This window comes from Theobroma cacao, chromosome 1, assembly GCF_053813885.1.
Source record: "Theobroma cacao isolate CCN51 chromosome 1, ASM5381388v1, whole genome shotgun sequence".
NCBI classification, from domain to species: domain Eukaryota; kingdom Viridiplantae; phylum Streptophyta; class Magnoliopsida; order Malvales; family Malvaceae; genus Theobroma; species Theobroma cacao.
This window is the reverse complement of record NC_142639.1, coordinates 2,017,430-2,042,511: the sequence shown is the minus strand read 5'-3', so window position 1 is coordinate 2,042,511 and position 25,082 is coordinate 2,017,430. Positions and strand designations below refer to the sequence as shown.

At 34.2% G+C, this 25,082-nt stretch overlaps 1 protein-coding gene across 2 annotated transcripts; it reads right to left on the bottom strand.

Annotated features, from left to right (window-relative positions):
- Positions 1-1,279: 1,279 nt before the first annotated feature.
- On the bottom strand, positions 1,280-8,227 carry LOC18611010 (BEL1-like homeodomain protein 2). 2 transcript variants are annotated; one of them, XM_007047008.3, is made up of 5 exons: positions 7,971-8,227; positions 6,162-7,627; positions 4,712-5,097; positions 3,939-3,999; positions 1,280-2,359 (listed from the first exon to the last, which is right to left on the bottom strand). In XM_007047008.3, exons 2-5 carry the CDS (start codon positions 7,506-7,508, stop codon positions 1,679-1,681), a joined length of 2,475 nt encoding a protein of 824 aa, XP_007047070.3. In that variant the 5' UTR covers positions 7,509-7,627; positions 7,971-8,227; the 3' UTR covers positions 1,280-1,678. The 2 variants fall into 2 exon arrangements, with proteins under 2 accessions (XP_007047070.3, XP_017984454.2); XM_018128965.2 differs by lacking the exon at positions 7,971-8,227 and having other exon boundaries at positions 6,162-7,943.
- Positions 8,228-25,082: the final 16,855 nt, after the last annotated feature.

Below are 25,082 nucleotides of genomic sequence, written 5' to 3'. Positions count from 1 at the left end.
TCATTATGCAATGACAATATTGTCTGACACAATTTTGCAATTTGGAAACGCACACTGTTCCTGTGATTTAATTATATGTGCTGAGCCACAAATACTTTTTACATACATTTATATAGTAGTTGTAGTTTTGGGCATATGGACTATATTCGAGCACCTATAATCATCATTTTACTAGTGACTTTTGAAGATAGCAAATGATTATTTTGGGGGCAGCTGTTTGCACCCTTTTTCCAGTCTTTGTGAAAGCATTTCAAAATATAATCTTTTCTCCCCACCAAGGTTCCCCTATGGAAGTTAATGAATGATGTTACAAATGTATATTTGCGTAAGAAAACAAATTTAATCTTCGAACTTGTAAGCATTAATTGACGATCAAATAAAATTAACTATTCGAATATTTGATTTAATGATTAGTATATATTTTTTCATTTAAAGACTTGGATATCTTTTTTTTTTAAAGCGACTTGGATAACTAATATAACCATATAGAAATTAAAGCTGCTCAGGGCTTGTGCAAAGGGCATTGAAGCACTTTGAGTTGGATTCTTGTATCAACAGAAGGGTGGAAGGGAAGGAGAAGATCTGTACAGCCCTTAAAATTTTATTGCCTACTTCTTCTTAAATTCTTCTTACACATTCATAAAAGAATTCTATATCTTGTTTGCCAACTTAACGTCCAAGGAGATAACAATCAAAGAAAGACAAATGTGAAACAGTGCTTGAAGTAATTGGATTAAAGAGTCATACCTAGGACTAGACTCTAGAGGAAGGCAAGACAGAAATAATCGTAGGTCCAGACCATAAAAAACTGTCAGCCATACAAAATTTTGCATAAAATTTGCAGATAGCATGCATGAAAGAAAAATTTCTTCTCTTTTTCTCCCTCCTAACTCTTGGGATATTTATTCCTTTTGGTCTTTTTATATTCGAAGGTAAAATCCCTTCAGCAGCATCCTCCATAAAAACTTTACAGTTTCAGATAGTAAATTCGTGTTGTCATTTGGAAAGAGAAACTTACAAGCTCAAATATGAAACCATTAATGCACCCAATGTTCATACCTAACTGAGGTGACCAAAATTGACGTGCCTTAAATTCATGTTCACCATCTGCATCTACAGTTTCCTCCATGTGATCATATAACACAATTATTTCAATCATAGATTGGTAGCTATCACTGCTTAATAATATATAGTCTCAAACGTTCTGCGTATGTTTGTATGTGTGTGGACGTATCTATATATACGGACTGTAGTTATACAGTTATAGCTAGCAGATAAATAGGCCATAACTAGGGTTTTTGTCATTATGGTAAAAATAACAAAAATGGAAGAACATGTATGTTAATCTATCATCCTCCATTACCGAAAACAGGAGCAATTCTCATCACCTCTCTCTTTCTATCCCTCAAAAACATGAATAGGTCATGTTATTCTAGAAAATATAAAAGGTACAAAACCTTAAGTACATATAGAAGTAAAACAATCTACTATACAATTATAATAAGGACAAATACAGCTAGCTAACTTAATGCTACGTTTATCGTTATGCAATTTTTGTTTCTTAATAGAATTGAAGAAAAGAGGGTGAAAACAAAAGGAAAATTAAAGAAAAAGAAATGAGAATGGGATTTTCTTGTTTTCTATTTTAAGAGAATACTATGGAATATGTATTATGAAATTAACAGCCCCCAAAGTCTCTAACCGAGAAAGAAGAACTCTTCTCGGGCATGTTTCCAGCATGGCGTAGCCCTAGAGTGAGTGACACATCACCAGCCGTGGTCCCGAACCTTATGAGAGTAGAACCAATGTCAGTGTTACCAGTGGTGGTCCCGTAATCCGCTGTGACTATGCTGCCACGACGACACGTATCTTCAACGCCAGCTATCCTGTGGTGCATATCCGGGTCATGGTTGGTGGTGAAAGGCTGGGAAATGGGTGGCGCCACCTCGGTGGCGTTGTTGTTGGTGGGGGAGGTGGTGGTGGAAGGGCTACTGATAATGGTGGTGGTGGTGGTATTGGGGGTGCACTGTTTTGCTTGGTTTTCCGAGAAGCATTGTCTATTGATTGCAATGAGTGATGGGTCATTTTCCATGGCATTGATTTCGGATCTTTTGCCTGCTGGTGTGGTTGTTGTTGTAGCTGTTGTTGTTGTTGTTGGTGTTGATGCTGCTGTGGCAGCTGCTGCTTCTGCTGTTGTTGAAGGCGTTGATGTTTGTGCATTGTTGCTGTTGTTGTTACTATTGTTTGGGTTCCTTTCTCTCTCTTTATCTGTTTCCCCTTCTTTAGTCTCTTGTTGGTACATCTCTTCCACCATGGGTTTCCACAACCGAACCCTGGCATTTATGAACCAATTTGAAACCTGCAAACACATATGATCAGTTTAATACATTGCACCACATGCATTTAAATCCCAGGCAAAGAACAAAATCAATGACAAGTTTAACATAACAAGACAAAAGTCGCTACTGATTATATGCAAACCGTGCATCAGTAATTACTCTCTTTTTTCTTTGTTTGTTTCCATCAGACAAAGACTAATCTTGTACAACATTAATCTGTCCCTAAAAGCTGTTTACATGATTAATTAATTTTTAAGAACAAAATCTTCACCTCAATCAGCAACCTTAATTTCTTCCAACATTATGAGCTTACTGTTCTACTTTATGGTCCAGTCCAAAAAAGAAAAAAAGAAAAAAAAGTAGTAGTCCAGAGAAGCAATAGGTAATAAATAATTTATCAGGAATAATTCATCAGGTAGCCATCTTTCCTAACATTTTGTTCAATGATGTCTGTTTGCTATAGAAAGCTCCAAAAAACTTGACACAGTCTAAAAGCAGTCATGATTATTAGGGGGGGCACTCCATTTATGACCTCGAATCACTGTCTTTTTATTACCGAGTTATAAATTATAAAAGACATAGGACTAGAATTAGGTGTTTGTCTTTCCTATCACGTTGCAGCCACACGTTTTTCCATTTTGGCTTTCATGCAGACTTAAACAGTGCAAAAACAACTCGCCCCTACTAAAGAATTACCCCTTCCCCCCCGCATTAATTAAACTAAACCAATATTCTTAAGTCAGATTCTAATATTAATTACTGATATAACTTTGCATGAACATGACAATGGAATTCTGCAAAGTAGTATAAAAAGCTAGCTAAATGAATAAAAGTATAGTGGAGAAAAAATATGTACTTAAAAAGTTTACTACGACTACTACTACTCGAAGTACAGAAAAAAAAAAAAAAAAAACTTATCTTGGTGTATTTATGGGGCTTTATCGTGTGGTTGGAGGGTGTCATAGGGCTATTTGTTATGAGAGAGAAAAGGAGAGAGACAAATACAAAGAGAGAAGAGAGAGAGAGAGAGAAAATCAAAGCTGCAAACTTTCATGTCTCATCTCTAGTGTACTTTGTCTCTGCTCTTAAATATAATCTGTTAAGTTCCTTCACCATTCAGTATTTATGTCTCTCAACTCAGAAATCAGAATCTATGTCCTGGGGTAAAGTATCAGAAGGAAAAGAGTATAATAATTCTTTTCTAAATGGAACACAACACACACAAAATAAAAAACTGAAAAGAAAGAAAAGAAAAAGAAATGGTCCTTTTCTCAAAACAGTGAATGAAACCCCAAAAAAAAGAATCAGGGAAATATAACTCAAATCCATGCAAGTTCTTCTGAACTTACTGATGGTTCCTTCCTAAGGGTATCCTTTTCTCTTCTACTTACTAGTTAAGTGATGCTTTTTAAAACGCAGAGGTTCAGACCCCAAAGGATGAAATTTAAAAAAGAGAGAGAAAAAAAGAACTTATTACTATCAGCTAATATATATATATATATATATATGTATATATTTTCCTTTTCTGAATTTACTGTTTTGTAGTGAAAGAGAGGGGGGGGGGGGGGGGGGGGGGGAGGAGAGAGAGAGAGGACCAACCTGATTTCTCGATAAACCAGTCTGTCGAGCCAACAGATGCTTATCTGCATCGCTTGGGTACCTGAGAACGAGACGAGAAAATGACATCAGAGGCCTTGCCCAAAACCGTATAAAGAGACACCGATCTTTATGTACCCCTAGATAGGATTGAACCTTTCTTTTCTTTCCCTGCATGGGCGTGAGAATCTAAGAGGAGAAAGATCATCAACAGCAGCAGCAGTAGTTTGCAGAAGTAAAGAGGACAACAACTTTCAACATCTCTTATTATTTACATGCATATGCATCACTTCTTTATTACAAGTAATGAAAACAAAAGAAAAAGTTATTTTTTATTTGGTTTGGGTGTGTATATCTAATATCATATGAGACAGTGAGAGAGAGAGAGAGAGAGATAAAAGGCTGTGAAATTATGCTTTAATAAAGTTGTTTTTTTAATAACTAATTTCAGGGTCTACCAGTGACAAAATAAAGCTATTTATGTATCAGAAGGAAAGCAGAGAGGAAATGAAGGTCTTTTAACAGCTTTTTGCTGACGAGACAACACCCAAGGACACTGCATTACTGTTTCCTCTAAGCACTAATCAGAAAGTATGACAAAGTAGAAAAAAAACTTGGATTTTGTGAGCTAATAAAGTGTCATTATGTCATTTGCTTATTTATGATGGCTTGTCTTTCCACTTTTTAGCTTAATTTTTCCCCCTCCTGTCCACTTTCATTAAGAAGATGCAGATTCTAGTGATAGTAGTTTGATGAGATAGGTAAAGGCAACGTACGGGTGGAGAAAATGTTCGAAAAGCCAGGCCCTCAAAATGTTGACAGAACGTTCAGGCAGGCCCCTCTGGGGTCTCCAAGCTTCCTGTTCCATCATACCCATTTGATGGAACGCCCTTTGCTGTCTCAAGCTTTGCTCTAGCATCTTTAGCCTCGGGGTCTCCCCTTTGGTTATGCCTGAGGTTCCAGCTCCATCTTTCTCACCCAGCACCTCGCAGCTGTGCTTCAATTGTGCTGATACCGCATCCTTCAAACACCTAAAATGCCTTGACATTGCCTTCTGAGCAAGGGCAGTGTAAGGCACTGCTGATCCAAAGCCCATCACTAGATCAAATGAGTTCACGACCATTTGCATTTGTTCACAGTAATGGTTGTATCTCCGGTCCACCTGCAACCATAGAATTACACGACTTCAACTGTTGTTGTTAATCACAATTATAAATGAAGATAAATGTTGATGATCGCCTTTCGATTCCTTATCCCAATCCTGGAGGCAAATTTTCTGATGCTAAGAGGAGAATATAATAATAATAATAATAATAATAATGCTGACCAATGACATGATTTGACATTGGACGGGGATAGCAGACGATTAGAGGAGAACGGCAACTTCCTATTTCAGAATTTTGAAAACCCCCAAAAATCATTTGACAAGACTTAGTTGCTGTTTAAGGAAAGCCAAAAGAATAAATGCGTGAATCAAAGCAAACTACAGTGAAATGATTGTTAATGGGAAGTGGGAACAAAGTATATCCATATCCTTGTTTTTTTTTTTTTTTTTCTGCCTGCAGTACAGCCAATTGACGGGCTTGTGTGTGTAAACAAAAACAAAGGGCCGGGGATACAGAAAAGAAAAGAAATTTGAAAAAGAAAGGAAAAGGAAATAACAACCCCTTTCCCCAGGGTCAACCAAGTTATAATATCAATGGTTTTCCCCGCAATATTACTATTATGGGTATGGATCTCTCTGGTAGCAGTAGCTTCACAACAATATTGATACGTAATATGGTGGGCTAATAGTCATCCTCCAAATCAGAAGGAACGTCGCTTCTCGGTGGACGCATACCCCTAATAGTAGCCTCCCATGTTTCCACCAAACCACAGCCCCAGGGTACCTTCACACCCACCAATCCAATCAGTGTGACACGAAATTTGTGAAATAGAAAAATCAAAGTGAAGCGTAATCAAACTCTACCAACTAGATCCTATAGAACCCTATTGCACCAGCCGGCTTTTCTCTATCTGGGTTTTGTTTTATTTAGTAAAATATTCGCTATAAGTGGCCGGAAATTTTCTATTTGTCCTTGTGAAAGTTTTTGATTAGAAAAATAAAGGATGACTAAACTAATGAAAGAAAAAAAAAAAGGATTGGGTCTTTGACTCTTGAGGGAGAGAGAAGGTGTGAATGCAAGAGAAAGAGAAAAGAGAGGAATAGAGAAAGAGATTACATGCCTCATCAAGCATGGATAAAAGTTTGACCTTCCTTCTTTGATGTTCAATTCTATCAGCTGCTGATAAAGGGGGGAGATCCTTTGTTGATGAAGAAGAACCACCACCTCCACCACCACTACTGCCAGGATTAGAACTAGGGTTTGTGTTGTTTCTACCAAACTTGTTCTTCTTGAACTGACCTCTTCCAACACTACAGAATTCTTCTAACAATTCCTGAGCAGCTTTCACATACTTTGAATTTCTCAATACATTGACCATTCCTAATGAAGACCCGAACCCAACATGAACCTGATGGTTTTGTCCTACTCCACCTTGCAAATGCAGTGGCTGATGATGATTACCCAAACCCTTGTACTGAAACTGAGCAGCAGAAGAAGAACCCCCTCCTTGATTATAATACAGTAACCCACCATCTCCCATCCTCAATTCTTCAGCTTTGGCAGCCTCTAAGTGTTGCAAAGAAGATGATAAAGATAGTGAAAGCCCTTGACCTTCTACAACACCTCCAATTTCACTTGGGTTGTTGAGTTGGGAACCGGTGTTACCTCCTTCATGAGCACTGTCAGGAACCCAAGTGAATTGAGGTGGAGATAGTACAGCACTAGTACCGAAAGCCCCTCCAGGACCTGATACATTAAACCCTTGAAGAGAAGAAGATGGGTTTGGAAGCAACATATGAAGAGTATTAGAAGTAGTTGCTGGAGGAGGAGATGGTGATCTTGGCTGCGGGTTCATCAAGAAAAGATGCATGGCAGCTGCTGAGTCGGCATTAATGCTTGGTAACTGCTGATGATGCTGTTGAGCTAAACTGTCACGGTTATTGTGACTCTTTGATTCACCTAACTGTCCCAAACCCCCAACAACACCTTGCCTGTTGTTATACCAGTCGTTGGTATTACCCGGTGGCCTGTGTGCTCGATAATTAGGCTGTATAGGCTGGTCTAATAACTCGGTAGAGGCGGTGGCGGCAGCAGCCACACCTGAAGGAAAATTGAACATTTCTGATAACATACCTGCTGTTTCATAAACAGGAAGAGCATTTGATTCTTCCTCGTCGATCCCTATTAATGGTGGAGGTGGTGGCTCAAAGCCTTGAACTCTTAGTTTATCTCTCCGGATCTGCTGAGCAAAGTGATGTTGTTGTTGCTGCTGTTGGTGTTCTTGGTGGCTCACGGCTGGTCTCTCGAAGCCATTCGAGAAGCTGAAGATGCCAGCTGCTGCTTGGTGGTAATCTTGGGACATAGAATTTGTAGAATTATTGCTCTTGTCTTGAATTGGAATTTGATGGAGAGTCTTGGAGTGATGAGAAAGAATCGATGGGACGAGTGGCGGTGTTGCTATTCCCATATCAATATCTTCTTCTTCATGATCATATCCTTCGTTTTTTTGCTCTCTCCCTCTCAAGCAAGTATAGCAGCCCCTACTTGTGCTTTCTCTTCGCCTTTTTGCTGTTCAATTATGGATCGCTAACCCCAAACAAAAACAAATAACACCCATCTTGGAATTAGTGTTATTCATCATAAAGAACATCAGAAACACAAAAAAGGAAAGAAAAGAAAGGATCAAATTCTCTCAGTTAAGTGAAGCAAAGGAAAGAAAAAAGAAAAGAGGGTAAAGAGAGAAGAAGGAACAACAAACAAAAAAAGAAAGGTATGAAATGGGTCTTTGTTGATTATCTTTCTGATTTGGTTGTAACCCTTTTATCATTTTCAGCTTTGGATAATCATCTTTCAAAGTTTTTCTTTTTTCTTCCTCCCCCCCATGTATGTGTGTGAAAGAGTGTATGTAAGAGTGTATATATAGGCAGACCTTGTTAGAGTTGCAGAGTATGAAAGGATGTAAAGCTCTTAGACATCGTTTTCTCCTCTGTGGTATTGAAAGCTTCTTCAATTCCCTCCCCCTCTCTTTTCTTCTCTTTTCTCTCTCTCTCTCTTTCTCTCTGTATATGTGTGTTGTCCTCTGTCTGTCGTCTCTTTCTTTCTCTTTCTCTCCTTTTCTTTCTCTTTGTTGCTCTTTGCAGCAGTGACTGTTTTTTCTTCTTTTTTTTTTTTTTTTTTTTGTAATCACTCTTGTTGCAAGGAAAGGTGAAATATAATGAAGGAATAACAATAATTAACCAAAAAAAAGAAAAATAAATTTAAAATGGAAGTGGGGAAGGAAAATGGAGGCTGAGACAACAACTGATATCTCTCCCCCCACAGAGAGGAGGGCAAAAAACAGAAAAGGAGAAGAGGTCGCTATTCTTTCTTCTTCACCACTTTTTACTCTCCAATATTTTATTATTATTATTATTACTATAATTTTGTTCTTCAAATGGACGACAAGGAAGTTAAAAAAGGGTGTTAAATTAAAATGTGACATTTGGTAATAATATAATATTAAGTTGAGGAAAAAAAAAACAAAGACTTGAGTTTCAATTTTTTTTAATTATTGGGAGAAGGTGGGTTTGAATTTTACTTCTTAGATAAGAAATTATGTATCAATTAATGAGATAAATATTTTTTATTTAAAAATTTTAGATTAGGGGTATATTTTGAATTTTTTTTAAATTAGATGTAAAATAACCTTCAAATAAAAAAAATAAAAATTTTATGTTGGAAAAAGTCGGCTATTATTGTAATTTTAATAGACGTCCTTTGGAAACCAACGCAAACTACGGAATAAAATAAAGATAAGGGTCAGTACAAAGTCATCTCAATGATCCAAACTACCACCATCCCTTTTATATGTTCAATTTACCAAAATACCCTAACTAATCATTATATATATTCATTGATATCAATAGTTGGTAAGGGCAAATAGGCCATTTTGAGATGCTTTTTTATTTTTTGCATTAATATCAGAAACAAAGCTCAGAGAGAGAGAGAGAGATGAGAAAGCAATAAAAAAATATAGGGAGAAAGGAATGGAGATTTTTTTAAGAGTTTTTATTTGATACCTTGTGAGTATATAGATTTTATGTATTATCAGCAAATCAAATTTAAAAATTCAGTATTTTTATAATTTTTAAAAATATTTATTAAAAAAAAATAAAAAAGGTTACAGGCCGAGGATGGGTGGCACGTGCCGAAGGGCTGGGGCTGAAGACAAGTTAGGTTTATGTGGGGGGGTTCGTAAGGTCTGAAAAGCACACGTAACTGCTTTCTGGTTTGGCGATGGGCATGTTTTGAGTAACCTTTTACTCATGTTTTTTGATTTCTACTTATGTTTTTTTGTTTTCTTTTTCTCTTTCAGTCCCGTGAGTTTTAATTATCTCTTCACTTTCCTTTCTCATATATATATATATATATATATATATATATATATATATATATAAGTAGAGTACCCTAATTTATGATAGACAATCATTTTATTTTAATTTTGTCCTCGTTCGTCAATAAGATTTACATTTTATTATGATAGTATTTGAATTAGAGACCACTTTGATCATTTAATTACATCGATTTACTCCTCTCTTGCATGGTTGTAACTACAAAACGTTTTTATTTCTTTTCGTATTATTTATTACTGATTTTTCATTTCAATGTCATGGAATAAATGGTTGATTCTAACGTATTTGGGGGTATGGTAGGGCTATAAACAATATGGGACTCGTATCATGGAAGATGATAATCTTGCACTCATTTATGACATAATAATGATGCTATTAATTGATTATCAAGAAAAAGACATTTGTTTTTCCCGTTAACACCAAGTTATTATATTTTTTATCTAAAAATATTTCAAAGTAAAACTTTTAATACACCATGGGAGAGTATGTCTTTTAAGATCATCTTAAAAAGAGATTAAACTAAATAGAATATGAAAATACCCTTGATTATATTACAAAAAATGAAGTTATTAGTACTTCATATTTATCACTTCTTACAACAAAAGCTATGAATATGTTTCTTTTCTTTATAATTACATTTTTTTTCTATTATCCCTCCAAATTCATCTTTCTATATATACCAAAGGGATATTTACCTTTTAACAAGGAAAAATAAAAAAAAAAGAAGAAAAAGTCGGCAAAAACTTATCGTAGAGATTTTCCATCATGTGAGAAATGCTATTTGTCTAATATTAGTTCTATTTCTAAACAAAACTATTATTATATAACACATAAATATTTAGTTCATTAGTTGATTTATGATTTATTTACTTAAAAAGTAAGGTTCAAATCTCTCTTTTTTTCAATTTAAAAAAAAACTATTACTATATATACCTCTTAGCTAATAATTAATGATAACCAAGTAACTTTAATTTGCCATTTTTCTTGTTTCACATGTATGGGCATTCATGTTATTTTGATTTACCATTTTTCTTGTATCACATGTGTGGGCATTCATATTATTTTGGAGGGATATGGAGAGAGAGAGAGAGAGAGAGAAGAGGTGGAGATAATAATTGATGAACAATGAATAACCTCCCATGTTGGTTTTCCAGCCTATTCTATATTTACAATTTAAGGATATATATAATAATTAACCCCCTTTTCTATTTAACAGCAATATATATATTCTAGAATATCAGTACATGTAAGTATAAAAATTTAATTCACGTAGGCCAGGATATAGGTGACTTGGATGTATTAATAAATACAATGGCCATGCTCCCCAACCTTTCAGTCCCAACTTGGGGTCTCTCTTTTTGTTTCTTTAAAATAATTTTCCCCCAAATGTTTGGCATCTACTGTTTCTATATGGTGTCAGATTTCATGCATTAGTTTTAAACTTTAAAGTGGTATATGATCTCATGCAGCATTTTGGGTTTCTTTTTCTCTTCTTTTTAAATATATATATATATATATATATATTAGCTAGGTTTGGTGATTTGCCATGAGAGAGAGGAGACATATCCAGTTTCTGGTTGAGAGATTCCAATGCAAAGCAGCACTATGTTTGTCCACCCTGTAATCAACTATGGACTAAGCTGTCTATTAAAACCTACAAGCCTTTTTTGTCAGGATATTTCGACTACCATCATATACCCAAATGCATATGGAAGTTTGGGTCTTAGTCAATCTGTGACATGAAATTTTGTACCTAAAAATAGAACCATTTATTCCATAATTATTAGAGTGACAAAAATGGATGCTTCACAATTCCATATAATGCCAAATCTAATTTATTCCATAAGCTAGAGGAGCCAAAAAAAATTAAAAAAAAAAAAGAAGAAAAATGTTGTCGTGAAGGTTTATGACATATTAATTGTTTATATGTTTGAGAAACAAGAATATATATACCATGGGTCAAATTTCAATCTCTATCCAAACTCCTATTCCTCTCTTATTACTTGAGCTTGGTTTATAATACATTATTGATTATATCACCCAAAAAAAGAAGGAATTGATTTAGATATGAAAGATCTTTAACTTATTGGCATACATTATAAGTAATTAATAATTCACATCACATTCAAATAAGTGGAGATGTAGAATTATATTAAAAGACAGATCTAAGCATCATCATAATTTTGACAATTATAGGAAAGCAATATTATTATAAAATTTGCATAAAACTACTAATTATTGTGTCGTAAAAGAAGTAAACTGAATCGGTTTATTGATCGTGAAAGATCTTTAGCTTAGTGGCTAAATAACGTCGTGCTCAAATAAATAGTTGTAAGTTTAGACACAAGTATATAAATATAAGCTTTGATGTCGTGAGATAGTAGAATCTATTTAATAAGAAATAAATGACAATAGATAACATGATAGGGTTTTTTTTTAATAGACGAAAGAGAGAAAATGTTACTTCTTGGAATCAAATACTTGTAATCATAGTTTAAAACAAATTGAAATTGAATTTTTTATATTATTTTTGTCAAAATTTTCAATGGAAATAAACAAATTGATACAAAGTTAATAATTTAAATATAAGACTTATTTCTATTAAACAATATATCATTGGAAGTATACAGATGAAACAACCTTTACCTAAATTTCATTTGAAAAAAAGGAAAAAAAAACCAAGATAAAGAAAGCAATCGTGAAGCATGGAGGACCATTTGCATCAATTCAAACATGAATAAATTATAATGTATAATGAAAAATCTATGACGTGCTGGTATTGAAGTCAAGGAAGCTGCAAGGTAAAATGATATTTGACTTTCAAAATAAAAGAAAAATATAGTAACAGGTCTAGGCAGTTTCTTCTTTGTATGGCTAACCAGTCTTCTTGTCACCATCCCTTTTACATTTAATTATATTATCGGAACAAGGTTTCTTCTCAATAATTTCATGGAAATTTTCACATATATAATAATTATTAGTCTATGGTTTCACCAACAAAATACAATACATTGTTTTCTTTCAAAACAAGCATGACTTTAAATTAAAAAATTGGAGAGAGAAAAAAATCATAAAAAGTGAGAAAATGTTCTTTTTCTCTCCTAGTTCATTTGCCACTCAAGACTTAACATTCAATCGAAAATTAAAAAATTAAAAAATTAAAAAACAAAACCCATTTTCATTTTGGGTTTTGCTTTGTTTATTCAACTGCAAACCAGATTGAATGTTGACAGGCCAACTTTCTTTTCTTTTTTCTTTTTTTTTAATATATATATATATATATATATATTTTCCATCTATAAAATCTGTCGTCTTTTTGGGGGAAGGGTCACGTGAATCCCACCCCTCCGATCACACGCTTGACAGCCCTCCACTTTTTCATGATTGATGAAAAATCAGATCAATCTCATCTGCCCCAACTCACGTGTGAAAGTCGGCTCCACGCACGTGTCCCTCTCTTTGCAAATTTAATGTTACCATGCAGCTCCAAAAGGGAAAAATTTTCCTTCCCAAAACTTTTGTTGTCCTTGCTTAACTTTATTATTCTCATGTACACGTCCCCTTTGCCTGGCAAGAGGAAAGCTACAGAAAGATAGCAGCAAGCTATCTCAGCTCGCATCGATTGAGGGGCTCAAAATCCTGAAATGAAAATATCAAGCAAAGCACCCATCAAACAATTACAGATTGCTATTTTGCATCAATTTGTGTTTCATTATTGTACATTTTGCCCCCAAAAATGTGGCATGCAGAGCAAGGTTTCATCATGCTGTCTCAGGAAAACTTTAGTTCTGATCGAGTACCCTGCACCTTCAGGCGTGTAAACTGTATCTCAGACAAGCTTGGAATGGAAATGGTTTGATGATTTTGAACTTGGTCGAACAGTGGGAAAGAGCCATCAAAACTTCAAAAAGATATATGTGTACATGTTTTTTATTTTTCTGAATTTATGGACCTAAAGATGGCAACGTCAATTGAGAATCTCATAATCTATAGCAGACAAAAAACCATGTGATCAGATATTAAAATCTTTATCTACTTATACGGGACCGAATGAGATTGATGTGAACTCTCCATTTAAGCTCCTTGTTGTGGAAACAGTACGGTCTAAATTGTTTGCACCCAGTTCAATCAGGCTAGCTCTCTGTGGTTGGCTTGCATCAAATTTATTGTTTCCATTCTAATATTTTCACAAGGATTAATGATGAAGGAGAGATGGGGAATCCCACAAGTTAATCGTGCCAACATTTTCCCCTTCAATTTGATGAACGAAGCCAACATCAAACTCATTATGTCGTAATAAAACACACAGTGATTGGAGGGACGTACGCCCCCCATGATTCGATCCGTGATTTATCGTCCCTGCAATGTTTTATTATTTTCCACTGATAAATGATTGTAACAGAAATTCGACATTCTCTTCACATTTTTTGCTTTTCTGTTGAGTCAGATACTGAGCATCAGATCAGAAGAAAACTGGCCGGTATGGTACTGCATATGGTTCAATAATGCATGCATATATATGGTTATCATCGATGTGATTTTCATTTAACGTGGCAGTTGTTTTCGCCGCACTTGTTTTGCAACTAGTACAGTACGTTTTCAGCGTCATAACTTGTTCATAGCAAAGGTTTAGGTAGCTGTTAGGGGTTGATGAAATGGAGAGATCATTCATCGATCATGGTGATCTGCTATTTACAATTTTGTTTCAAAAGCACCACCATGAACTACCATCAGTTGAGCAAAAGGGTTTTATGTAAGTTTCTGAAATATGTATTGATAAGTAAGCTAGATGATCTTAGATTAATTTTCCATATATTCCAAAGTTATGTAGCTTTAGGAAGTGAGTCCCACATAAATTAACTTAGGGTCTTAATTAATTAGAAGACATGTGATCAGACCTGCACCAGTACTTTGGCGTTGTTGAATTCATTAACTACAGTTAGGTGCAGTGCAGGCCGGCTAAGCTTTTTCTGTACCACGACTTAAGGAATCCTCGGTGTATGATTTATCAGTTATCATTGTCTCCCCTCACGGCCCACGCCATGCATGGGAGTTCAGTGCTAGCTATACGCATGCAAAAATATCAGAAAACTTGAACCATCGTCTTTCAGCTATGGTTATGAACCGAAGTATGACCCTGCAACCAGGAATTGAAGCCTCTAGAGCCAATTTGCTGGCTCGTTATTAAGGAATAATAAATCTTAAACGGACATTTCCCGGATCCGGAAAGAGGGGGTTGCATGCTAAACATGTCGTTTTGTAGTTTTTATACCGACAGAAACTTGCACCCATTTGCATTACTTTTCATACAAGTGCAGCCAAAATGGACTAGAAAACATGTTTCTTGATCAGCCAAAAGAGGGAAAGACATATCAACCGTATGCATCCTGCATTTTCCATGCTGAAAGGAACTGGATTTAACCTCTTTGAGTTATTTGCTTTGGCATTTTGCATTTGTTTCATTGCATGTACAGTAGTACATTATAATTATCAATACAACAAAGCCGTTCATTTGCAGTCATTCAAGTACTGATCCCAGCAAGAACTGCAATTAACCATCATACTTGATAGAATACGGAAAGATTCTTATGAAGGTCACTGTTTCAGACCGTTTTCCTAGTTAAAACTCGGTGCTTCATGATCACTCGTTGTTATTGATTCATCATTTGATGTTGAAATCCCTAAAACGTGACGAGACAAATCATTTTCATCAACATGCCCCAGAAAACAGACAACTGCAACGTGCTTAACAGTAGGAGAAAAGGGCATGATTGCAGGCAGTCACATTTTTTTCTTGATGATTTCTGATAGAAACTTTCTGCTGTTGGCATGCACTCATTCCGGTTCAATGTTGGTGCAACGGTGTATCAATAAAATGGTTGCAGCCCTGTATCTGATAGAAGCAGGCGGGGGTATTGTCGGAGAAAGATGGCGGTAGATGTGAAACTCAGAGATGTTGATGGCGGAATAGGCAGTACAATGATAGGGGCAGATATTACATGTTCTTTTTCAGTTAATAATCAAAATTTCAGTCTGTTTCTGCTTCGGTCACAAGGCAGGACGCTGACCTCTAGTTTGTTTTCTACGCCCTATATGATCTGCAAACGGCCTTAAAACGAACCTATAATGAAACCATGATAATGCTTTAAAGTTTAAAACATGCTCTTTAATTTCTTCAATGGGTTAAATTCTTTTTGTTTCTCTTTTGGGCTCCTTTTCCAGTTGGCTAAAAATTCTTCTACTTTACTGGTTTTAATCCAATGGTAAACCAATCTCAATCACTATACACTGACTGGACATATACCCCAAGATCCAGAAAAAAAATTTTAATGCCTCAATTTCGAGCCTGATCGGTATCAGAGGCCGACACAACACTGCCTGCTAATTAAATTCTCAAAACGATTTCCTCTCATTTCCTCATTTACAACAACTGGAAATGTCTCTATTAATTGGAAAGAGATGTCGTCCATTGCTTGCCAGTCATATTACTTTTATCACTGCAATTTGCATATTTTGGATGGTGACATTGTTGTCCTCGAGTTGTCTCCATATGGTTTTTCTCCATTGAAATAATTAATATATATGTATCATCAAAAATTGTTTTGTTGTTGCGTACTCTTGAAACACCTGCAATGGAGTTTAAATGCTTCAATGTTTTATGCAAATCTAGACATATTCAGATGCAGTTGGCAAAGCTTAATCAATGTTTTTCACAGCCCATTTGCAGCTGTAATATATATTAGCCGCAAAACCTGACCCTTACCGTAATTAATTGCAGTGTTCCATGCATTGCATACATTATTCATTTTCTTGTCAAGAAACTTGATTAAATTTCCCTGTGTTTGTCAATACATAATGATTTTATGGGTTGTCGTCTCTCAAGTTTTCTTGTCAATGAACACCATGATGAGCAATACCTTCGTAAACGCAATCTTATCCTCCTGATCAGAATCCAAGAAACCTGCAGGAAACCCACATGCACGAAAAATTTGCTCCCCTGTGCTTGTATTCACCGGTTGGAAATGATGCCTATGTGTTCATTTGCAATTATTGCTTTTTGGCTTCTCTCTAATTCTAGACACGTGGGGACTCATCGTCAAAAGTATGTTTTAATTTTGTAACTAAAATTCAAGTAAAATCGGATTTTTTAAATATTTAAACTCAACATTAAATATATGTATCAATTTTTTTTCATTGAAACCGATATTTGAAATTCAAATCTCCCTTCTCCGAATAAATAATACTATAATTAACCAATGTTAATCGACATCGATTTTATCTTTTTTTTGTTTTTACTTTTGAATTATATGATAGGATCCTAAGTTAAGGCATTTTTGTTGGTTGATATATAAGTCCTAATGTGGCATGAACTCCTTTTTTCTATTTTCAATGACAATTCCATTCAAAAAAGTTGATACAAATATAGTCACGGTAAGAATAGTGAGATTATCTTTGCTTTGGTATTTGAAGTAACGAGGTTTAATTGATTAAGATATATATGAGAAGAGATTTGATTTTAATTAAATTATTAGCAAAGTTCCATAATAACTTGAAATTTAAAATTATTAAACGTTAAAATTAAATTAACTTGTTTTATAAATTCATCTTACGAAAAGAGAAAAAAAGAGATTACGAGTTTGAATTTACACTAATACTAATACACCGAATCTCAACAAAACTCCGCAATTAAATGTGTTTCCATGAGACTAGACATAAAAGAAGTAATCTCTTAAGAAATTCACATGTTGCATCACTTTGCTTTAATTAAAAAGAAAAGGTGATTTACATATATACAAAGCTATCAACACACCCCATTGTTTACAAGGTTCTTGAGCTTCCTATCTTTGCTGTAAAAGAGACTAAGAGCTAATATGTAAGATGAGGTTATCAGTTTTGCTCGTTTTTCACATGGCTGGCAAAAAGGGTATGTGCGACAGCTAGGCTACATGATCCAAACAAGAAAGCCTAGCTAGTTAATGAATGTATAGCATCTTTTTGCCTTTTTCATATTCACTATACAATTTGTCTTTTAAATAAAAGTTAAAATTTTCTGGTTCTCGACTCAAGTCCCGTAACATTCCTTTGAAAAATTATATGTCGATTCGTTGATTGATATTTTTTTATATATATAAAATATAACTGGAACGTCGTGAAACATCAATTCGCTTATATGTATAGTGAGAGAGGTGGAAGAAAAAAACAAAATAAAAAGATTTATCTGCCATGCAAAAGAAATGGTAGGATAAGTTGATAGTGGCCTGTCCAAATAGCAACGGATAGAATATCAAAAGAGATTTTGATTTAACAAAACTGGCAACAGTGGTGATGACAACAACAAAACGGTGCAAAACGATAGCGTTTGACCACGAGCAGCTTTTCAAGGACTAGGGAATCAGGCTCGTTGCCAAGGAGAAGAAAACGAATGAGGATTCCCAGGGGACAGATAGTATAATATTAAATAAAAAAATTTTGTATTTTTTTAAAGAAATAAAAATAAAAAAGGGAAAAGGAAAAGGAGGAAAAAGAATTTAATTTAAATTGAAATTAAAAAGGAAGAAAGGAGGTAAAGATTTATATAAAGAAGGTACGAAGAGAGGGAAGTAGTTGTACGAGGAAGCGTCAACGCCAAATTTGTAACTGTCTCTGTGGTGGAAAAGGAAGTGACGCAGAGCAAAAGGCTTTCTCTCCTCCACAATTCCAAAAGCGAAAAAATTAAAAATTAAAATAAATAAAATTCATAAATCTAATTGAAATTTGGTCTTCTCTTTGTCTCTTTTTTTTTGGGTTTATGTCAATCAAAATTATTCCCTTCCTTTTCTCTTGATGCTTCATCCTCTCTGTCTCTCTCTTTCTCTTCTTTTTTCTTCAATTCTCTAACTTTTGTGCACATTTGCATACCAATTAATTACAAAGGGGAGGGGAGGGGAGGGGAGGGCGGGTGACCACAACTTTCACTTTTGTGCTTTGGGGAATTGGGAATTTGGGATTAGTTCCCCCTTTGGACATTCTCTTTTTCCTCTTCAGTTAAATCCTTTTCCTTTAATATTTTAAAGCCCATTGAATTTTGTGAAAGCAACCATTAAAATTAAAATCACCTACCTACCAAACCCTTGAGAATAAATATTACAAGTTGGATTTGCCCTCTCTTTTATTTATTTTTTAAAAAAAATTTGAACTCGATGGTTTTTTTAATGGAAGATATAAAAATCTATTATAAATATTTGATAATCCAATAAAAATTAAAGATTAAAAAAATTATTATTTTTATATCCATGTCATTTGTATATCGTCGAAAAGTCTAACACAATATCATAAATTTAATTAAGTACTTCAATTAACCCCAAATCGTAAACCACTTAATGTGGAAAAAGGGTGCATGGTTTAGTTCAGGCTGCTACTAATCCAAATAATTCAAGGTTAATTTCATGTGAGGTCAATTACTTATGGCCAAATTTGCCTAAGGTTAGAATAAAAGGAATTAATTATTAGTGGCGGTATACTCATATTACCGACGACTTCTGCAATTAAAAACTCTTTAACTTTAAAGTCTCAAATAAAACAAAACATTTTTTTAATACTAATATTGCACACGTAATAGCATGGAAAAAAAAAATTGATGGTGGCCTAAAATCAATTTTTTGTCCTGTCCTGGGGCTGGGATTGAGGGCAGCCGAGGTTTTTTCCCCTTAAAAAATATTCAAGTTAAAGTACAATAATTAAGGAATTAATTAAATAAATGTATTCTTAATAAAGTAACTCTCATATTATTATTCCTATAATCTATCTCCGCTCTATCTTTATCGACGCTAAAGGAAAGAAATATTAAAATTTGATTGCATTGAATAAAAGTAACAATCAATGAAATTAGATAATTGTGGTGTATCTTGTTAAAATGAATTTCAATACTGTGCGATATTTGTTTTCAAAAGAAGTATACAAGGTGTTTTAATCTCACACTATAACAAATTTGACTTAAACAACATATTTTTAAAATATATTACTAAAAATATTTTTAATAATACTTTTTTTATATTTTTTAGAACATTTTTGTAGATATAACTTTAATATATAAATTTTTATATGCATTGTAAATAAAATGTAATGATAGAAATTGCATAAAATTACAAAGATGATATTTTTTATATTACTATTAAATGTGAAAAAAGTGAAGTTTAAAGTTTAAATAACTGTACTTTTTAACATTTTACTATAAAAAAAATATATTACTTCAAAAAGTGATTAAAATTTAATTTTTTATGATGTCACATAGAACAAGTAAAAAATTCGTGGATGGTTTATAAACATAAACATTAAAATTAGTGTATGTGTAATTTTTTTTTTTTTTTGAGACGAGATTTACTGGGGAAATAAGCAACTGAAAACACTAGACAAATATAAGGCAAGGTTGAGGCATGTCCCCAAATGACTATGATGCATCGACATAGGTCAAGTCTTTTTTCCAGGTTTGGAGGCACCTGGTTTTCATATCTTCCATGGATTTTAATGTCCAGCCTTGCTTATGATTCTCCAAATCGAGAGGGACCTAGTGTTATTCATGTCGGATGTCACTCCTCCAACATTTAATATACCTTTTTACGTGTTTCCTCTTATGGATAATTGAATAAAATTACCTAAACCACTTATAATACCAATTTACGGCTATCAGATCTCATCTAGTACAGTTTTTTTTTTATTAATTTTTTTGCATAAATTTATAATGATAAGAATTTAAAATTTAATTTTAAAAAAATCTTGTATAATTTTTTGACAGATTCATAGTATGAAGATAAGGATTTAATATTAAAATCTAACTTGTGAAGCTTGTGCTTTCGGGTGTCGTAATATCTTATCTTATATTTTATCTAGTAACATTACAAACAATAAAATGACGTGTGTTATAGTAGTAGTAATAGTTATGCAAAAGCTTTACTTAAATTAAATATATGTATAATTAGAATGCAATCATATCCCAATTGCTTGTTTGTACAACAAATCATCGACAATAATTATTTGAAAAAGGGGGAAACCCCCCTCCCTCTCACCTAATGATGTTTATGCCTCAACCAACTGTTTTCTCCAAATCAAGTATCTTTAGATACTATTAACATAATAATATGATTTTTTTTCTGTTGTCTTAAAAATTAAGCCCCTCTCTCTCTCTCTTTGTCACGACTCTTACACCACCAAACCAAACCTCTAAAGCTTTTATTTTTTTTTTTTTTGTTGTGAATGATTCAGTCTCCAATTCCATTGGTCGAGGAAGCTGAAACCCCAACCCTTTGTCGTTTTTGTTTTCTTTAATAGCACCCAACCCAAGCCAACCCCTTTTGCTAGTTAATGCGTGTACTACGAGAAACTGATTAGAAAATTATCAAAATGTTGTGGAATTCAAAGGTGCTATTCTTGTCATGCTAGATTGTTTGTTTATGTTTGAGAAGGAAACAAAGGGACAGAGAGAGAGAGAGAGAGAGAGAGAGAGAGAGAGGGAAACAAACGAAAACGTCAGGAATTCTTAGGTACAATTTGGTCAGATCCAATATGGTATCATGTCAGATTGCATTTTATATAGTGTACTATTTAATTATTATAATCACTATTGAACATTATCTCGTACGTATGATGCTTTGATTTAAGACTGAGCAATTTGTACGTTTGCTATAAAACGGATAGAAATTATAGATATAGGGGCCACTTCTTCTATGTCTTAATCATATTTAAGGAAATAAACTTGAAGGACGTCGCATACCATACCTCTCTCTCTCATGTTACATAAATTAAGATATATGTTAAAATGGTTTGATTTATATATTTTCTGTTGTCCGATATGATATTCTGTATCTATATATATGTACTGCAGCTTAATCTATTAATGCAAAATGAAATTTTTTCATGTTTTGGAATTCGGAGAAATAGACAGAACCATAGTGATCACAAATATAATGTCATGTTTAATAAAAACAAAGTACAAAGAGTAAGAAGACAATACGTACATATTCATTGGATCTGGCATTTCCTAACACTCGTAATATATGGAACTTGAATCTTTGAAAAGGACTAAGATTAGATATGAACAAATGCAATTAATGTGATGAACTAAATTCCACTTATAATCTAGAGACTCTGGGTCTGGGGGATCTGTTTGTATACCTAGAAAATATCAGAAAATAAGACAAGTAGGGTTCCATATGGACGGATCATCATAAGGGTGAGTTGTTTTTTTCTTGGGACTTGAGAACCAAAACCGGCCCATGTCTTTCTCCAGTGGGTCACTTTCGTCGCAGATGATTACATTAACTAGGGGACCAAACATTCTCATGGCATGGCTCCCACCCTTTACGAGATAATTTTACTTCCTTTTTCTTTTGTTATAGTAGCATACCATTACTTTTCTTTTTCAACTTACACCTTTCCCATTGTAATTGACCATGATCATTGATCCAGGTTTGTAGATAAAATTGAAATGGAGAAGGGGAGGGGGGAAAAAAGGAAAAAAAGCAATTGGTGGTGAGTCTTTCGGTTTTGGACGCCTTATGGACATGGCCCCATGTTGGAAAACGACCTGAAGTAATTGAAAAGCATAGCACTTCTGATACAGAAATGGGAGCTCTCTGATAATATATGAAAGAGCATATATCTCCAAAGGTGGTCCTAAAATTCGCATAAGGGGGTCCACGTGGCACGGCCGGCAAAGTGTGGCCGCGGCCACGTGGGAGCCGTGGTCCATGCAGATATCAAGGTGTTTGGATAGCAACATGTGTCGATAAAAGATAGGTGACAGGCTGTTCATAGAGAGTGATTTTTTCTTTCTTCTCTTTTTGATTATGAGATGAGGAAATGGGGGTCGATAGTGGTGGGTATGGGGGGAGTGTTGGTGGAGTGATTTGCAGCCTTGCAAGGTGGGAACTTGAATTTTTTATTTTTCATCAGTCCAAGGCTAAAGACTAAAGACTAGAAAAGCTCTTTTTGAGCTTTTGGCATGGACCTATGTGGGTTGCACTTGTCGTACAACTTGCATAAGCTCCATTACCAGCTCCTTTCCTAACAGTCAATTTTTCCATACACTTCTCACGTTTTTGGGGAATTGCTAAAGTTTTGATGTAGAAATGGAGGAGAACTTAGATTTGATGTGTGCTTCTCATTTCCATATGCCTAGCTAACACTTGGAAATTAATGATTCTTTATTCTCTCAAATTACAATTAACCACTTGCTGAAAAGGGTAGATAGACCTTCCTAAAGAGGAATGGGTTCATGTAAGGAAACAAAAGAAAGAAAAGTATAAAAGCTCATTATTACATGTTTAGGGTAATTACTTTACATTTGACATAATTGCATACTGAATTTCTAGCCCCTGAACCAGTTGCAGTGAGAGAGTTCCTTGATTATGATGAACATACAAATTTATTCTTTATCATATGAGTCAAACTAATAACTCCTAATCATTGGTAGAGACATTGATCATTCTTCTGAAAGGAAAAGGAATCATGGGTTTTAATTTAAATAATACATAATTCAACAGTAGCCTTCTCCTTCTTCTCTATTTGTTTTTTTTTTTTTTTTGGTGATTCAAGGATTTAAGCGTGCAGCCAAATTGAATGCTACTTTCATGATTTCAATCTTACAAGTGGGCCTTAAGCATCTTCATGTAATATATATTTTTTGTCCCAATATAGCCTGTGGGTCAAGCACACAATAAGTATAAGAATCTGGTGACTGCGAAATTGAATGAAATTGTAATTTAAATAATATCTATGTAGTTGGGAATAGTAAATGCTCTGCCCTTTTGATAGAATCATTGAACTTTGTAATGTGAATCACTATTAGCCATTAAAATATGTCCCAATTTTTATGTATCATAAACAATATAGTTACTATATTCTTACCAAAAGAATAACAATTAATGTATTTTCATGAAAGTTTTCCCAAATGTTTTCTTGCCAATTTTTTCCTTCTTATTTCAACAAGAGGCCTATGCCAGTTAACATGTGGGCTAAACCAAGCCTGTATTGTTTTGGGGATCTTTCTCTTTTTGGGCTTAGATTTTATGGATGGGAAAAGTCCAACTACAAATTCATGAAATGGGCTTTGTTTTTCTTTTTCATGTGGAAGAAGTATGGGCTTTTCATGGAATGCATTTTCGTTATTTTTAATTGTTAGGGATATACTCTAAAAAATCACCCTCACCATAATCTTAAAATTAAAATGTTCAATTTTATTTATAAAATCTGATGTCAAAATCTTACATAAAAATAATTATTACTTTTGCAAGTTCAATTATGTGATGAGTATGATGTCTTGAAGAAAAAGTTTTATTTTAAAGGATTGGCAATGGTAGGTGTACTATTACCAACTTCAAATTATATATGAGGTTCCGTGATAAATTAATCACTAACATGAGATTTGAAAAAAAAATTCTCTACCCCTTCGGTGTCCGTTTATAAATTTATGTCACGTGTTTAATAAATTTTTTATTTTAATATTATTTTGCAGCTGCTGTTAAAGTTATGCTTAGAGATTTAGGGGTTAGAGTTTTAATAATATAAGACTTAACATGAGATGTAAAATTATAGAAACAAGATCAAATGAAAGACAAGTAGGAGATATCTAAAAAAATACTTATAATGAAAACAGAAGGAAAACGAAAAATAGCAAAACCATAATAATCTCTATTAGTTTGCAAAAGCAAAACAGGAAAAAAAAGAAAAGAAAAATTTTACTAGAATTATGACAGATATTTAGGGCAAAAGTTTCGATTCCTCCGCATTAGTGTCAACATTGGCCACGCAAAGCCGCAACAATAACTTGATCAGACAAGCTCGAACGTAAGCAGATAATTTTTTGTGTTTAGGTTTTCTAGTCCCTGCTGCCGCATGTTTGTCATCGGACGACAAGTACTGCTCCTTCTGCTTCTCCACAAGCCACTTCTTTGTTCTTTGTATCACAGTTTCTTTCTTCTTGGTGAAGCGGTAGCTTCTCAGGTATCTCTGCCTCATCAGATATCGTTCGTTGCTCCATTGATCAGTACTCCTTGGTTTAACGGCAGTTCGGATGTCTGCGCTGTTCAAGTTCACCATCATCCTTTCCTGGTCCCTTTGCTCCTCCCCCTGCCTGTAAAGTTTCTGCAGCTTCTTCTTCTGATATTCTCCTCTGGGATTTCCTTCACTAGCGAGGAGTACTACTTTTTTTTTTTTAAAAAAAAATTAATATATATATATATATAGCCCTAGATTATTACTATATATATACACTTGCCCTAGACTTAGATATTGATTTTCCTGAAAGGACTAGATTGCCCTTTTCCTACATAGCAACTATATATTTTTCATCAGATGAAAACAATTTTTCTGCCTTTTTTTTTTTTGGCTAAGTTGAAGATATTTACCAAGCAATCAAAAGGTTACAAAACTAATCAACAGAAAGCAAAGAAGAAAACATTGTTCTATGCAAGTACCAAAAACAAACCGATAATAACCGTCCAAAGGTGAAAATAAAGATCAAACACTAAAAAGGCAAATTAAAATTTATACAAAAGATGAAGCAAAAAACACTGCTTTCATTCCCAACTACGAAGGTTTTTTTTTTATCTGCCCTTTTCTTTTTGTTATTCTCATAGTATTACTTAAGACTGCTTTGTATTGTAAAGCACAAAAGG

Excerpts from the sequence above, each read along its gene's own strand:
- LOC18611010 (XM_007047008.3), bottom strand. The coding sequence starts at position 7,508 with ATGGGAATAGCAACACCGCCACTCGTCCCATCGATTCTTTCTCATCAC. Across the intron at positions 5,098-6,161 it reads TTTTATCCATGCTTGATGAG|GTGGACCGGAGATACAACCA; the intron begins GCATGTAATCTC and ends CTATGGTTGCAG. Across the intron at positions 4,000-4,711 it reads TTCGAACATTTTCTCCACCC|GTACCCAAGCGATGCAGATA; the intron begins GTACGTTGCCTT and ends TCTCGTTCTCAG.